This window comes from Brassica oleracea, chromosome C6, assembly GCF_000695525.1.
Source record: "Brassica oleracea var. oleracea cultivar TO1000 chromosome C6, BOL, whole genome shotgun sequence".
Taxonomy (NCBI): domain Eukaryota; kingdom Viridiplantae; phylum Streptophyta; class Magnoliopsida; order Brassicales; family Brassicaceae; genus Brassica; species Brassica oleracea.
The window spans coordinates 23,886,776-23,901,529 of record NC_027753.1 but is presented as its reverse complement, the minus strand read 5'-3'; the positions used below and the strand labels follow the sequence as shown (position 1 = coordinate 23,901,529).

Here is a 14,754-nt window from a genome sequence, read left to right as displayed (position 1 = left end):
GGTAGAACATCAAAGCAAAAACAACCATAGAGATCCTCTTACAATCAATCAAGTCCTACATTCAATGGAAAGCATTAGAAGTTTAGTTGCTGACAAACCAGTGGTGATTTTCAGCAAAAGCACTTGCTGCATGAGCCATTCAATTCAAACGCTGATCTCAGGATTTGGGGCAAAGATGACAGTGTACGAGCTTGACCAGCTGTCAAACGGTCAGGAGATGGAGAAAGCATTAAAACAGATGGGGTGTAATCCCAGTGTACCAGCTGTGTTCATAGGCGAACAGTTAATCGGTGGGGCTAACCAGGTAATGACTCTCCAAGTCAAGAACCAACTAGCCGCATTGCTAACAAGAGCTGGAGCCATATGGGTTTAAGTCCAAGTGACGAGAAGATTATATATATACATACTTGTTTTGCCTTTTTTGGGTTTCTACCATGCATGCACTGTTATGTTTTGAACAAGTGCAAGTGTGCTATATCAATTACAATACATGTTAAATCAATCTAATGTAAGCTGAAGAAATGTATCAGCAATGCTTATTAATAAATTAATAGAGAAAAGTTTTGCTTTTTCGTTGATATATCTAAGGATTGTTTAACAAAATGAAATGCATTTATTAAAAAAAGAAGGAAACAAAAGTAGATGAGTTCACTTCTTCACTTATAAATGAAATGGTTTAAAACACCATTTGCATGCTCAAGCTTGGAATGTCTTTGCCAATTCTCGACAGAGTGGTGTAGCGGAAGCAACATATAATGCAATTAACCTATTGATTCTTAGAATACATAGGAGACGTTGTGTTCCTAGCTCTATCCAAGAACAAGGTAAAAGAGATAACTCTCTCTCTCTCTTTTGTTAAACGTCAAAACTGTTTCACTACAACGGCAAGACAAAGTTTAAGTGATAAAACTAATGAAAACCCTAATCTAACAACAAAGCTACGTTAATAACTAAACCCATAATAACTAAACAATACTCCCTCCGTTTTTAATATAAATCGTTTTAGAATTGTGCACACAGATTAAGAAAATCATTAATTTTTTACGTTTTCTAAACAAAAACATCATTAATTATTTATCTAACCATAAATCAACCAATAATAAAATAGAAGGTATATTATCATTGGTCATATAACATTAACTGTTAATAAATTTTACATAGAAAACCAAAAATGACATATAATTTAGAACATAAATTGTTTTTTAAACGACTTATATTAAAAAACGGAGTGAGTAATTAATAAAGCACGTGACCTAACTCTAACGCGATGGCACCAGTGACGTGATCTAATTGTCAAGATGCGCTGCCTCATTCAGCTTCTTGCTCAGGCTGCCTGTAAATTGAAATCTTAGAGCATGCAAGTTTCTTATCAAGTCACTAACTGTTAAAATATAAAAAAGTAATTAAAAGTACGAAAGAGAACTAAGATCTGTCTCTTATTTAAGAGATGAGAGACATCTCTTAACTTAATCTTGAATCTTTCATCCACTTCTGATTAGTTTAACTATTTAAATTTTATTAAAATTTAATTATTTATTTATAATATACTAAAATAATAATATTTTGTTGTTAAGAACTCTATTTTAAGAATCCATACGATAAACATGCTCTTAGCATTCCAACATACAAAAGGCGATGTGCTATTTTACAATCTCATGTTCAAGCGAGGTAAATTCACGAGGTAAGTGAAGAGGCAGGCAATTAAAAACAATTGAACCTGAAGATCCCAAAGAAGGACAAGGCTCTAGCGATTCTGTAAATAGATAGCGATTCTGTAAATAGACATCGTCTCCTCAAGGAGATGAAATCGAGGAGCTGCTCCTTATTGTTCTCACAACAATATGTATATCCATTGGGCCATGAAGTCACTTACGTTTTAGCAACAGTGTTTGTACTATCTTAATTTTTGGGAATTTGTTGTCATGACATGCTATATACATATTGTTTCATTGGAATGGTTGAATCAACACATGACCCTCAAATTCTGGAAACTACTATACGATATGATTTAGTTTTTCCTCATCTTCTAGAAGGAAAAATATTGTTTTGTAGATTTTGGTTATGAAAATTGTGGTTATTTAGCTCCATATCAAAAAGAAAGAGTAGAAATACTCAATACATTTCCAAGAATTTTAAATAGTGAGCCTAAGAACTCGTAAAAATGTTTAACAGATGGCATGTGTCACTACGTTCGGTTATTGAATATATGTTTGGTGTTTAGAAGGAAAAACAGAGAAGTTTAAATTAATTTCTAAAGTAAAATATCTCAACGCAAATAAATGTTATATTTTTAACAATGAGACTCCAAAACTTTATTCGTTGGAAGATTGACTACGAAGAATAGGATTTGGGAAGGGACACTACACATATGTATCTCAATGTGAACAATCTGTAGTATGTATCTCAATGTGAACAATCTGTGTCTAGTTATCAAACTTATAACACAAGATATAACTCTCAATAAGAAACTCTTTTTATTAATCTCTTTGAGGAAAATTACTCAAAACCTCAAACTCACAAACTCATTAATAAACTCATACATTAGAATCTCCATATATATAACTCATAATTTCCTAAACACATTAGGAATAACATAATGGATATTTTCCTAATCTATAACTCAATAGAATTAGGTTGCTTGTTCCTTAAGTTTCACTTTAAGTTTATTCCAACATTCTCCCCTTTAAGCTTGAAGTCACTTTCACTTAAATCTTCAACTCCAACAAGATTTCTCATCTCCTTGAATTTGATTCTTCCAAGTGCTTTTGTTAGAATATCGGCTCTCTGTTCCTCTCCAGGTACATGCTGAACTTCGATAAGATAACTTTCAACACATTCAAGAATAAAATGGTACCGTCTATGTATGTGCTTGCTTCGACCATGGAACACGGGATTCTTTGTAAGAGCGATGGCAGACTTGTTATCTATACAAATTGTCACCTTCTCTTGCGCTCGTCCAACAATCTCTCCATAAAGATCCTGTAGCCAAATTGCCTGTTTAGCAGCTTCGTTTGCTGCCATAAATTCAGCTTCACAAGAGGACAATGCTACAGTTTCTTGTTGGGAACACCATGTTATTGGACTATCTTCAAGATAGAAAACGTGACCTGCAGTGCTGCGACCATCATCTTCATCTACTGCATGTGAACTGTCGCTGTACCCTACAAGTTTAGTCAGCCCCGTCTTCTCTGCTCGTTTGAAGGTAAGACCATATGCTAAAGTTCCCTGCAGATACCTAAGAACCTGCTTCAGAGCCGAACCATGCGATTCCTTAGGCTGCTGCATATATCTCGACAAAACTCTAACACAATACGAGAGATCTGGTCGCGTATGAAGCAGATATCTAAGGCATCCGATGTTTCTCCTATACTCCCTCTCGTCTATATTCTTTTCCTCCTCACCTTTTGAGAGACGTAGACCTGGATCCATAGGAGCATGAATGGCGTTGCAATCTTCCATCTTGGTTTTACTTAGGATTTTCTTCGCATATGTCTCTTGCTTCAAGGTGATACCACACTCGTTTTGACACACCTCTATGCCAAGATAATATGTCAATCTTCCCAGGTCACTCATCTCAAATTTATTCGACATTCTTGCCTTGAATTCTCGTATAGCTTTGTGGCTTGTTCATGTGATAAGGAGATCGTCCACATACACTACAATGAGAAGAACATGATCCTTTTCTCTACTTCGATATAGCGCCGGCTCCTTGGAGCACTTTCCAAAGTTTAGCTGCCCTAGAACCTTGTTTAACTTCTCGTTCCATGCCCTTGGTGCCTGCTTCAAACCGTAAAGCGCTTTGTTTAACTTGTACACCTTAGTTTCTTCTCCTTTGATCACAAAACCCTCGGGTTGAGAAACATGAACTACTTCCTTTAGATCGCCGTGTAGGAATGTTGTTTTAACATCTAAGTGATGTACTTCCCAACCATTTGATGCAGCCAAAGCTAGGATGAAACGAACAGTTTCAATGCGGGCCACCGGAGCAAACACTTCTTCATAGTTAACTCCATACTTCTGAATGTATCCCTTCGCAATAAGTCTAGCTATATATTTGTTGATGCTTCCGTCTGAGTTTCGTTTTACCTTGAACACCCACTTAAGACCAATTGCCTTTGCACCACTCGGAAGATCCACTAAATCCCATGTTTTGTTCTTCAAAATTGATGTGATCTCTTCTTGGCAAGCATCCCTCCATACTTTCTCTCCCTTTCCTTCATCATAATCCCATGCTTCATCGTTTACCAGATGTAACAACTGCTCACTCTCGACTTCGGCCAGTAATATATAGTCATCCAAGTACCCTGGTCTTTTGCTCTCTCTAGAGGATCTTCGCAAGATGATATGATCTGGTGCATCTTCTTCCTCTTCTTCTTCATGTTCTTCTCCTTCTTCGACATCAACTACATCCACGACGCCAGTGTCTTCTCTTTCGATACCATTGTTCCAAAAATCTTCGAAACTGACCTTAAAATTTCCAGGTTCTTCATGCTTCTCGGTTTCTATAACCTTCCAATCCCAGCTTTCGTTTTCCTTGAAAACGACATCTCTGCTCACGACTATTTTCTGATTAATTGGATCATACAATCTATATGCCTTTGATACTGGCTCAGTTCCGAGATGTACAAGTCTTCGGGATCTATCATCGAGCTTTTTCAGATGTCCTGCATCAATCTTAGCGTAGCCTATACATCCAAATACACGTATATGCTCAACGTTAGGCTTCTTCTTCTTGAAGACTTGATATGGCGTCTGTGAGATCAGGACTCTGGTCGCAACTCTGTTAATGAGGTATGTAGCATGCCTCACAGCTTCTCCCCACAAGTAATTTGGCATGCTCATGTGTTTTAGGATACTCCTTGTCATCCCTAAGAGAGTTATGTTTCTTCTCTCTACCACCCCGTTTTGTTGAGGAGAGTATGGAGCCGTTAGATGTCTGATTATTTCTGATTTTTCACAGAAGCTTTGGAATTCACCGGAAGTAAACTCACCTCCACGATCTGTTCTAAACGTCTTGATCACAGCTCCTGTCTCTTGCTCGACTTTTGCTTTAAACTTTGTGAATTTTTCAAAAACTTCTCCTTTCTCTTGAAGCAGAATAGACCACATGTAACGTGAGTGATCATCAATAAAAACGAAGATATACCTCTTCTTTGCTGGTGTGGGAGGTGTAATGGGTCCACAGAGGTCCCCATGTACAAGCTCTAGTAAATTACTTGTGTGATATGTGGTTGCTTTCGGAAATACATGCCTTGCTTGTTTCCCAAGTAAGCATGTCGAGCATGTTTCCTTCTCAACTCTCATCTTAGAAATCCCAATAACGAGCTCCTGGTTGATCATTGATCCCATCGAATCCTTTCCTATGTGTCCGAGCCTTGCGTGCCACTTCTCTGATTCACCTTGAGTGATTGACTGCAAACACTTTGCATCATCTCGATCTAGGAGCACTTTGTATAGTCTATTCTTCGATCTCTTGGCTCTCGCTATTAGTCTTCCATTTTTGTCATGAAGCGTAAGGCATTCACCCTTCATTCATACGTCACATCCCGACTCCGTCGCTTGTCCGAGACTAATGATGTTGCTTCGTAAGTCTGGTATATAGTAAACATCGGCCAGTGTCTTCTTCTCTCCATCTTTCGTAAGAAACATAACTGGACCTTTCCCTTTTATATCGATACGTGAATCATCTCCAAACCGTACTTTTCCTGAAATAGACTCATCAATGGACTTGAAATAGGCTTTGTTCCAGTCATGTGATTACTCGCGCCATTGTCTAAATACCAAATATTCTCTCCAACCGAGCTGGTTTCAAAGTCGCTAGGGTGTATGCTCTTCTCGTTTAAAAAAATTACATCATGCATCATCAAGTCTTCGGCCTCTTGTGTCTCTTCATCTTTAGTTTAATGTGTTTCCTGCAACTTTAAGAGTCTGTCGGGACAGTCCATGGCGAAGTGACCGTTCTTATCACATCTGAAACAAGTTATCTTGGATAGGTCGCAATCATAGTTGTAGGTATAACGCCCGCGGCCTCTTCCTCTGTTATAGAGCCGCCCAACTCTGCCTCGTCCTCTGTAGTGGTTGTTCTCACGATTGTAGGTGTTGTTGTCACGGCTTTGTTGCTAAAAGTCATTGTTCGCATACATCAGTTTGGTTTGATTATCTTGTGCTTCTTCTTCGTCCTCAGCTACACGTTCCTCAAAAGCTTTTAACCGTCCTACAATGTCTTCGAATGTTGTATTCTTCAAATCAAGTACTTGCTCCAAAGATGCCACAATGTGAATGTACTTCTTCCTCGGGAGACTTTTGAGAAATTTCTTGACAAGCTTAGTCTCCTCAATACTTTCACCCAAAGCAACTGATTTTGATGAGATTTCAGATAATCTTCCAACAAAGTCGTCAATCGTATATGTCTCTTTCATCTTTAGTCGATAGAACTCTGCGCTTAGGATTTGTAAACGAGCTTCTCGAACCCCATCTGCTCCCATGTGTCTTGCTTTGATGGCCTCCCAGACTTTCTTTGCCGTATCTAGTTCTCCAACCTGTAGTATTAATGTTTCGGGTATTGATTGGAAAAGTAACGCAGTGGCCATGTTGTTCTTCATGCTGTTGTCAGATTCGTTTTCAACGACTTCCCAAACTTCGTGTACCTTCAGCAAAATCTTAATCCTCATGGCCCAAACCGTATAGTTAGTCGCATTCAACATTGGACAACTGATCGAAGACGGTCTCCTCCCTCTCTCGCCTTTGTGTATGTCATGATGTCTCCCATAGTTGCTCAAGATCTTTTCCGTTGGCTCTAATACCAAATCTAGTTATCAAACTTTAAGAACACAAGATATAACTCTCAATAAGAAACTCTTCTTATTAATCTCTTTGAGGAAAATTACTCAAAACCTCAAACTCACAAACTCATTAATAAACTCATACATTAGCATCTCCATATATATATAACTCATAATTTTCTAAACACATTAGGAATAACATAATGGATATTTTCCTAATCTATAACTCAATAAAATTAGATTGCTTGTTCCGTAAGTTTCACTTCAAGTTTATTCCAACACTGTGAACAATTATTCAGATGATGAGAGTGATGAATAAGTGAACCGAAACACATCTGACATGAGTTTATATAAAAATGGTGCGAGATCATATCAGTGAATAAATTTAGATTGATAAAAGACATGATTTTTGTCGACTATAAATTCATATATGTGTTCTTTTTATTAAATAATTATATTTATAGTTATGGATACATGGAGAAGTACTAGTATAAATTAACGTTTTTGTGAAAAAATAAATCAGTTGTTTGTGTGTGCAAGTAATAAATATGGGGATATAGATATGGATTCTAAAACCTATGAATAAAAATCTTAATTATTTTTAATTTTTTTCAAACAATTGTTTCTATATTACTTTAAATGAAAATACTCATTCCTTTTGTTGATTAACATTTTTCCACATTAAAGATTTCATTCATACACAAAATTGAATACAAAAGTTGAATGCAACAAAGGTTGGATGCATTAGTCGTCATGTCCTAAGGCCTTCAGAAACAAATTCCCACACATGGGGAGACCGAAAACACATCGATACATAAAACAATGAGATCCAATCGTTAGAATGCTAGACAAACAAAAAAACTGGAAACACATAACATCTTCAACACAAATTTAATAAAAGACCTAGAGCATAAGCTTTTGAAGAGACAAATTAATCTTCGCCCAATCTATTGACGAAACGGAAACATAAAAGGATTACTATTATACGCCAAAAAATCGAAATCTAGCAACCAAAAGGATACGAAGACGCGCTCTTCTACATGACCAAAGGAAATTAGAACCAAAACCAAACCTCGTCCATGCATTTAAATAAATAAATCACTAGAAATTCGCAAAGACAATATGTTGGTAACTATTTACAAGGAAAATTTGCCTATCCATTTATTTATATTAATTTATTTCGTTTTCACTTTTTTCACTCGTTTCTCTTGTTCTCGAAAAAATCATTAATCAGAATCTATGTTTTCAGTGATACATCTTTATATATATGTATTCTTTTTTATTTTTTTTGGTCAAATATATATATATATATATATATATATATATATATATATATCAGTTGATTCTTTCACATAAAACAACCTTTACATACTTATCTCAAGAGATTCTAGTCATGGAAATTATCTATTGGTTTATTTATTTCAAAACCAACAAAATCCAGTGCTGGTTAAGTCACAAAATAAAAGTGAAAATCATATTTATTTTGCTCCATTTAAAACAAAAAAAAAAAACTTGGGACACAACTTACCTCTGTATGTTTCTTACACGTAGGGATGAAAAAATGGAAAGAAATAAAAAAAAAAGGAAACAAATAACCGCGTCTGACCCTATACCAAAACCCGGGAGATTCTTCGGGTTGGTTTGCTAAATTGATTTTGTCCAGCGAACAGAGATCCAATTCCAAACTCATTTGATCCTTCCAAAAACTCCCAAATAATTCTGCTCTCTTTCCGATCAGATTGTTTTCTCTTCGAATTCAATTCATCTTCGAAATTGAACAAGAAAAAAAATCAAATTCACTTTCTGGGGGGGGCTTCTACTTTGTCTCCTGCGTTCGATTTAGGGTGGTCCTGATCGGATTTCGAATTTGATCTTAGCTAGGGCAAATCTTATAAGTTTGGGGCCTTACTGTTTCGTGGATCCGTAGCCAATCCAATTGTTTTGTCTTACGTTTTTGTGTGTGTGTGTGTGTGTGTGTGTGTGTGGGGAGGATTGCAATGTTAGAAAGGGGCTAGGGTTAGGGTTAAGGTGGTGTGGACAGTAGATATGGAGGAGTCTGAGCTTGAAGAAGGAGAGGCTTGCTCTTACAATCTCACTAACGATTTTGGTTCTAGCTTCGACCCTGACAACGATCTCTCTTACATTGTAAGATTTATCTCTTTTTTTTTTTATATATATGTTAGTGTCTTATTGACAACTTGGATTATGAACTGTGTCAAGTGCTAATGTTACTGTGTTTTCTCCATTTTGGAAGAAAGGTAATTAGTTTTTTTTTCTATAAGAAATTATTGATGCGGCGGATACCTATATCGATTTTTTGAACGTCTAGGCTATTTTTTTTTTTTAATATTTTTCAAGATAGATGCATTGATTGATTTTTACTTTGGTAAGGATGTGTATGTGGTCAACATGGTATGTATGTTTAAATGTTATGGTTTGGTAATTTCATTATGATTTAATCTGCAACGAGAGATCACTTTAATTGCGATTAGATCACTTTCCCAGATTGTTAAACTATTTAAGCCTTTGGTTTCTATAAGGAAGTCTTTAGTTTGCGATTGCCTGCTGCTTTGTTTAGGTTTTTTATTACATGGATGTAAACAAGGTTTCTATGGTATGTATGTTTAAATTCTTAGGTTTTAAACTCTGAGTCTTTGAGTTTGTTATTTTTGCAAGTAATCAGTGTTTTGGTTTTGCTCTCTTGTTTATTTTGAAGGACCACAAGCTTCAAAACATACTTGGACATTTCCAGAAAGACTTCGAGGGCGATTTTTCTGCTGAGAATCTTGGTATGTTTATGCGTGGCAGCAACTCTTCTTCTTCCTTTGGGTCACAAAGTGTGAAACTAGTCCTTTCAATTTCGTTACAGGGGCGAAATTTGGTGGCTATGGCTCTTTCTTGCCAACTTATCAACGTTCCCCTCTTTGGTCTTATCCAAAGGCACCTGCAAAACCTCAGAGCTCTGCAGGGACTAGATCTCCTAACATCTTACCAGGGGAGGTATATGTTCTTTTTTTCTTCCTGTAAATGCTATAACATTACTTAGTCTCTTAACCTTCTATTCTTCTCTCAGTCCCAGAGTGGTAATGCAGCTTCGTCTAGCCTTCCTAAAACGGCAAAATCTGAGCTTACTTCCTCTAGAATCCCCCAAAAATCAGTGAAATCCAAGAAACCCAACTCCAGTTCCAGACATGAATCTGCAACCAAGAAGCCTGGGGTCTTCAGTAAACAAAACTCCCTGAAGCTTCGGATAAAGATGGGATCAGATAGTTTACCTGCTGAAAAGAATGCTGCTGCGATATATAGTGGCCTCGGACTTGATGTGTCGCCTAATAGTGTTTCTGGTAGTGAAGGGATGTCTGGAGAACCTCAAGGTTATTCTCCGTTGGAGTCTCCCACCAATATTCTTAATGTAAGAGTTTTCCTTGTTTTGTTTCGATATAGTGCAACAGTGTCCTTTGTTTTGAGAGGCTTTATCGTGTTGATAATATTCTTATAATGCAGGTTATGACTTCTCTTCCTGTGGATCCTTGTCAGTTGCTATCTCCTCTCTCTAATGACCTGATTCGGTTCATCGAGAGGGAAAAACCCGAGAAGGGATATAAGCGTACATCTCCATCCAGGCTTTTCATTGAGAGCTATTCTGCTATGGCAAACCGTCCAGAACCTCAAAAGGCTGGAGAGAATCTATCGTTAGAGAAGAATAGAAAGATGCTGGAGAGGAACAACTTGTCTGCAGAGGCAAGTGTCCGCAGTAAGAAGGGTCTACTTGATGGAAATGATGGCTCCGTCAAGAAGCCAACGGAAACAAACACATCATATCCTTCTGGAACGGAGAAAGAAACAGCCAGTAGTAAATTATTTGATGCATCCAAAGAAAATTACAATGGCAGTCTTAAGGGAGACATGGAGGTAGGAGAATACAAAGGAAGCAAAGCTCTTGAGCCGCCGCATCATGAGAATCCAAAGACTAGTTCAGCTGGAAGTGTTCGGGGAGATAAGAAGAATAGATTTGGTGATGATGATGCTTCAGGACGCTCGAGGAAAGAATACAAAGGAAGCGTAGCTCCTGAGTTAGTCAAAAAGGAAACAGAAGCGTCAAAGCTGAAAAGTGGTCATAAAGAACATTCGTCGAGAAAACAGAAGTCTGATCAGATAGAACGGGAGCCACAGTCTTCATCGAAGTTTAGTAAACAGAAAAGCTCTGTTGTCAATGAAACAAAGATGAATGGTCAATCTGAGAAGAAGGAAGTGGCAGCCTTGAAACCACATAACGGTGGCAAAAAAGCTGAGGACACTTACAAAGACTTTTTTGGAGACATAGATGACTCTGAGGAAGAAGTGGAACCTCCGACCTTAGAAGATACGCCGGAAAAGTCTCGAGTCCCAGTGACAGAATCTCAGAATGTTGGTCCTGGACCCTCATTGGGCAAACTTGGTAGTGATCCTTCTCTTCCTAAAGCGAATCCCGTGGTCATAGAAGAACATTGGGTTGCTTGTGACAAGTGTGGACAGTGGCGGCTTCTTCCTTTTGGCCCCGTCCCCAAACTTCCGGAGAAATGGATGTGCACGATGCTTGATTGGCTGTGAGTTTTTTTTCTTAATTCTCTATATATTATTTTTTTCGATGTGATATATTGTCAAAAATGTGTGTTTCAGCCCTGGTGCGAACTATTGCGATGTTCCTGAAGATGAAACAACGAAAGCTGTGTATGCGATGTATCAGATTCCTGCACCTGACAGCCAGGCTCCAGTGCAGAGTAACCCCAGTGGTCTTAAACCTCAGTTTAATCAGGGAGATAACAACACAAAAAAGAAGAGGAAGGGTTTTAAAAAGTTGGACAACGGAATGGTTAAAGAAGGTTCTCGAACTGAAGAAACGAGCAAGAAGAGTATCCTAACATCAGCAAGAAATGGAATCATGCACAACTCGCATGGACTTAAAGACGTTGCTGAGGAAGAGAGACAGAAACATAAACATAAAGAGAGAGGCAAAGCAGTGGATCACCACTCTGATCATGACTCGAGGAGCTTGAAGATGAATAACAAAAGGAATGCAGATCAAGAGAGCTCAATGCTGGCCAAGAAAATGAAGATTGAAAGTTTTCCGTTTCCTGATGAAGGAGGAGCTTCAGACAGTGGTGTCCCCGTCGCATCAGCAGATAAAAAGCACAAGCCTCGAGTCTCCTCTAAAATGCCAAAAGAGGAAGGAGGGGCTTCGGACACGGGAAATAGTAATAGCACAGGGGGGAGTAGAAAGAGGAAACTGAAAGAGAGCCATGGTTCTCCTAGGGTGTACCGTGAGAACGAAAACCATGAACGAAAGAAAGCTCGAGTTCTTAAAGGAGAAAAGGAGCCAAGTTTTTCTCATGGAAGTGGAAAATCGGAAAAGAAAAACAAAAGTCATTCGAGAAGAGAGTACGGACATGTTGCAGCCACCTCTAGTTCTTCTCATAAACCCAGAAACAGCTCCCACGAAGTTAAATCTTCTCCTGTTGAGTCGGTGTCGTCCTCACCTATGAGAAAGAAGAAAGTAGATTCTCATGATACTGACTTCTTGGCAGCAAGTACTATGAGAAGATTCTCAGATGGTGAAGGTGATGGTGGGAGTGATAGATCGCAAACGCGGACAAAGAACAAACATGGATTCCATGAGTCTTCTGTGCTAGATGTTTGTGATAATAAAGGATCTTTGAAAGCTAAAGTGCGAGCTGAACCTTCTCTGGATGCCAATTTAGAAAATGGTGGCCACAAGGATCATATTCATGGTGAAGGAAAAAAGTCTAGCGATCATCATCGACGTAGCAATGATTCTTTGGCGAAGAAGTCAGGAAAAGGTTCATCTTCACGGGATGGTCCGAGACATATTGAAAAGAAGATAAACGATGGTAGTAGTCCCGACATGGTCGTGAAACCAAACATTCCAAAACCTTATGACGTTGAAAGAGTATCAGAGAGGAGTAACAGAGCAGATCTAACTTCTCCATCACGGCCACCATCTAGAGGCGATTTCTCCCGTAAGAAAGTCGAAAAATGCGGCACATCAGCTGGCAATAATAGTATCCAAGCTGATGATGTGACGAAGGCAACAGCCCAGGTAAGAAGGAGAAACGAGCCTTCTCCAAGCCCCTTGCGAAAGGAAGTAACATCTGTGCAAGCCGCTCATAATATTTTGAAAGAAGCTAAAGACCTAAAACATACAGCTGATCGCCTCAAGGTTTTTTCCTTCTCATAATTCAGTTGTTAGTGTTATTTCTCATTCTGTTCTTGTATTTTTATTCTAATGGTCTTGATTTTTGTTGTTGCTGCTGCAGAGTTCTATCTCAAACCTTGAGTTCATTGAGCTTTACTTCCAAGCTTGCCTCAAGTTTCTTCACGGTGCTTTTCTCTTGGAGACGAGCAGTAACGAGAGTGCTAGACAAGGAGAGACAATGATCCACTCTACGAGTATTTATAGCAGCACAGCGAATCTCTGCGGGTAACTCAGAATGTTATTTCTTTTACCATTTGTAATCATTTGTAAAACCTCTTTTTGTCATGATAGATTTTGTGCCCGTGAGTATGAGAAGTCTAAAGAGATGGGAGCTGCTGCTCTGGCTTACAAATGCATGGAGGCCGGGTATATGAGAGTGCTCAACTCCTCTTACACCAGTGCTAATAGATATCGAAATGAATTGCAGACTTCTTTGCAAATCGTTCCTCCAGGTAAGCTACTCTGATATAACCAACGATGTTTTGGAAATATTCTTCACATTGTAATCTTTTTTGGCACTGCCCTTTTAGGTGAGTCTCCTTCCTCATCTGCTTCGGATGTTGATAACGTGAACAATCCAGCAGCGGTAGACAGAGTTGGCAACTCAAGGTGCACCAGCTCTCCTTTAGTTGCTGGGAACCACGTCATTTCTGCGCAAAACCGCTCTAATATCTTACGCATAATTCAATTTGTAAGTGTGTTAACGGCTCTTGCAACGTTGTGAATTGATGTGCTTCGGTTGCTTTGCAACGTTGATACTCTTTAGACATGTGATTAACCTGAGCTACTCTCTACTGTTTGCAGGCTCAGAACGTAAATCTGGCAATGGATGCATCGAGGAAATCACGTGTGGCATTGGCAGCTTCTATTGAAAACTTGGGGGAGGACCAACAACATGGAGAGGGAGTTCTATCGATAAAAAGCACTCTTGATTATAACTTTCAAGACTTGGAAGGGTTGCTACGTTTAGTGAAGCTTGCAATGAAGGCCAATAACCGGTGAAAGACGAGCTGAAGTGAAGCAGCTTTTTTTTTTGTCAAGTGAGAAGAAGAAAGAGGCAAAAGAAATCATCTGTTGCCTTGCAGCTCTGCTTGCGTTTTGGATCCCATAATCATTTTGTACAAATCCATGAAGAGTTCCGCTTACAGAGTCTGCTATGAAGGAACATGACAATTGACTCCATCAGATGCTTCTCTTATTCTTCTGAGGAAGCCTTCTTCTCCAGCTAATTATCCAAGAACCATGTATGGAGTATGTATACAGAGCAACCAAGGTGTAACTTGTGGTACTGGATTCTCTATTTCTCGATCTCAAGACAGAGAAAGCCGTTCTCCCAGTATCAGGTCAGTCAGTATATCCTTAAAAGCTCTGGTCCATAGATTACTTTTCTTTTTTTTTCTGTAAAAGCTATGGGCTGAAACTTAAGTTGGATGTTATTTTTTTTTGCAGATTGTAAACTGTTCTCATTCTAAATAAGCCATTTAGGGTATTACAAAGAAAGGAAATAATAAGATTAGAAGAGTTTGGAGTAATAGTAGATCTTCCTGTAGTGGATAGGCATTTTTTGTTTTAGGAGGTAAGAAAGATTTTATTCATTTCATTTCTCAAGTTATTAATATATTTACACCCAAACCAAATCTGATGTTCTTTTGTTGCTCTTTCTCTTGGTGCAGTGTTGTCTTTTTTTTTTTTTTTTTTTTTTTTTTTAAAAAAAAAAAA

At 38.3% G+C, this 14,754-nt stretch overlaps 2 protein-coding genes across 2 annotated transcripts; both read left to right on the top strand.

Moving 5' to 3' along the window:
- Positions 1 to 570, top strand: LOC106299123 (monothiol glutaredoxin-S6-like). The gene has a single exon (XM_013735260.1). It carries the CDS (start codon positions 65 to 67, stop codon positions 371 to 373), a length of 309 nt encoding a protein of 102 aa, XP_013590714.1. The 5' UTR covers positions 1 to 64; the 3' UTR covers positions 374 to 570.
- Positions 571 to 8,394: 7,824 nt separating this feature from the next.
- On the top strand, positions 8,395 to 14,535 carry LOC106300170 (serine/arginine repetitive matrix protein 2-like). Its single transcript, XM_013736262.1, has 11 exons — positions 8,395 to 8,927; positions 9,499 to 9,571; positions 9,652 to 9,782; positions 9,856 to 10,194; positions 10,287 to 11,368; positions 11,442 to 12,999; positions 13,097 to 13,260; positions 13,327 to 13,487; positions 13,566 to 13,726; positions 13,840 to 14,378; positions 14,485 to 14,535. Exons 1-10 carry the CDS (start codon positions 8,829 to 8,831, stop codon positions 14,035 to 14,037), a joined length of 3,966 nt encoding a protein of 1,321 aa, XP_013591716.1. The 5' UTR covers positions 8,395 to 8,828; the 3' UTR covers positions 14,038 to 14,378; positions 14,485 to 14,535.
- Positions 14,536 to 14,754: the final 219 nt, after the last annotated feature.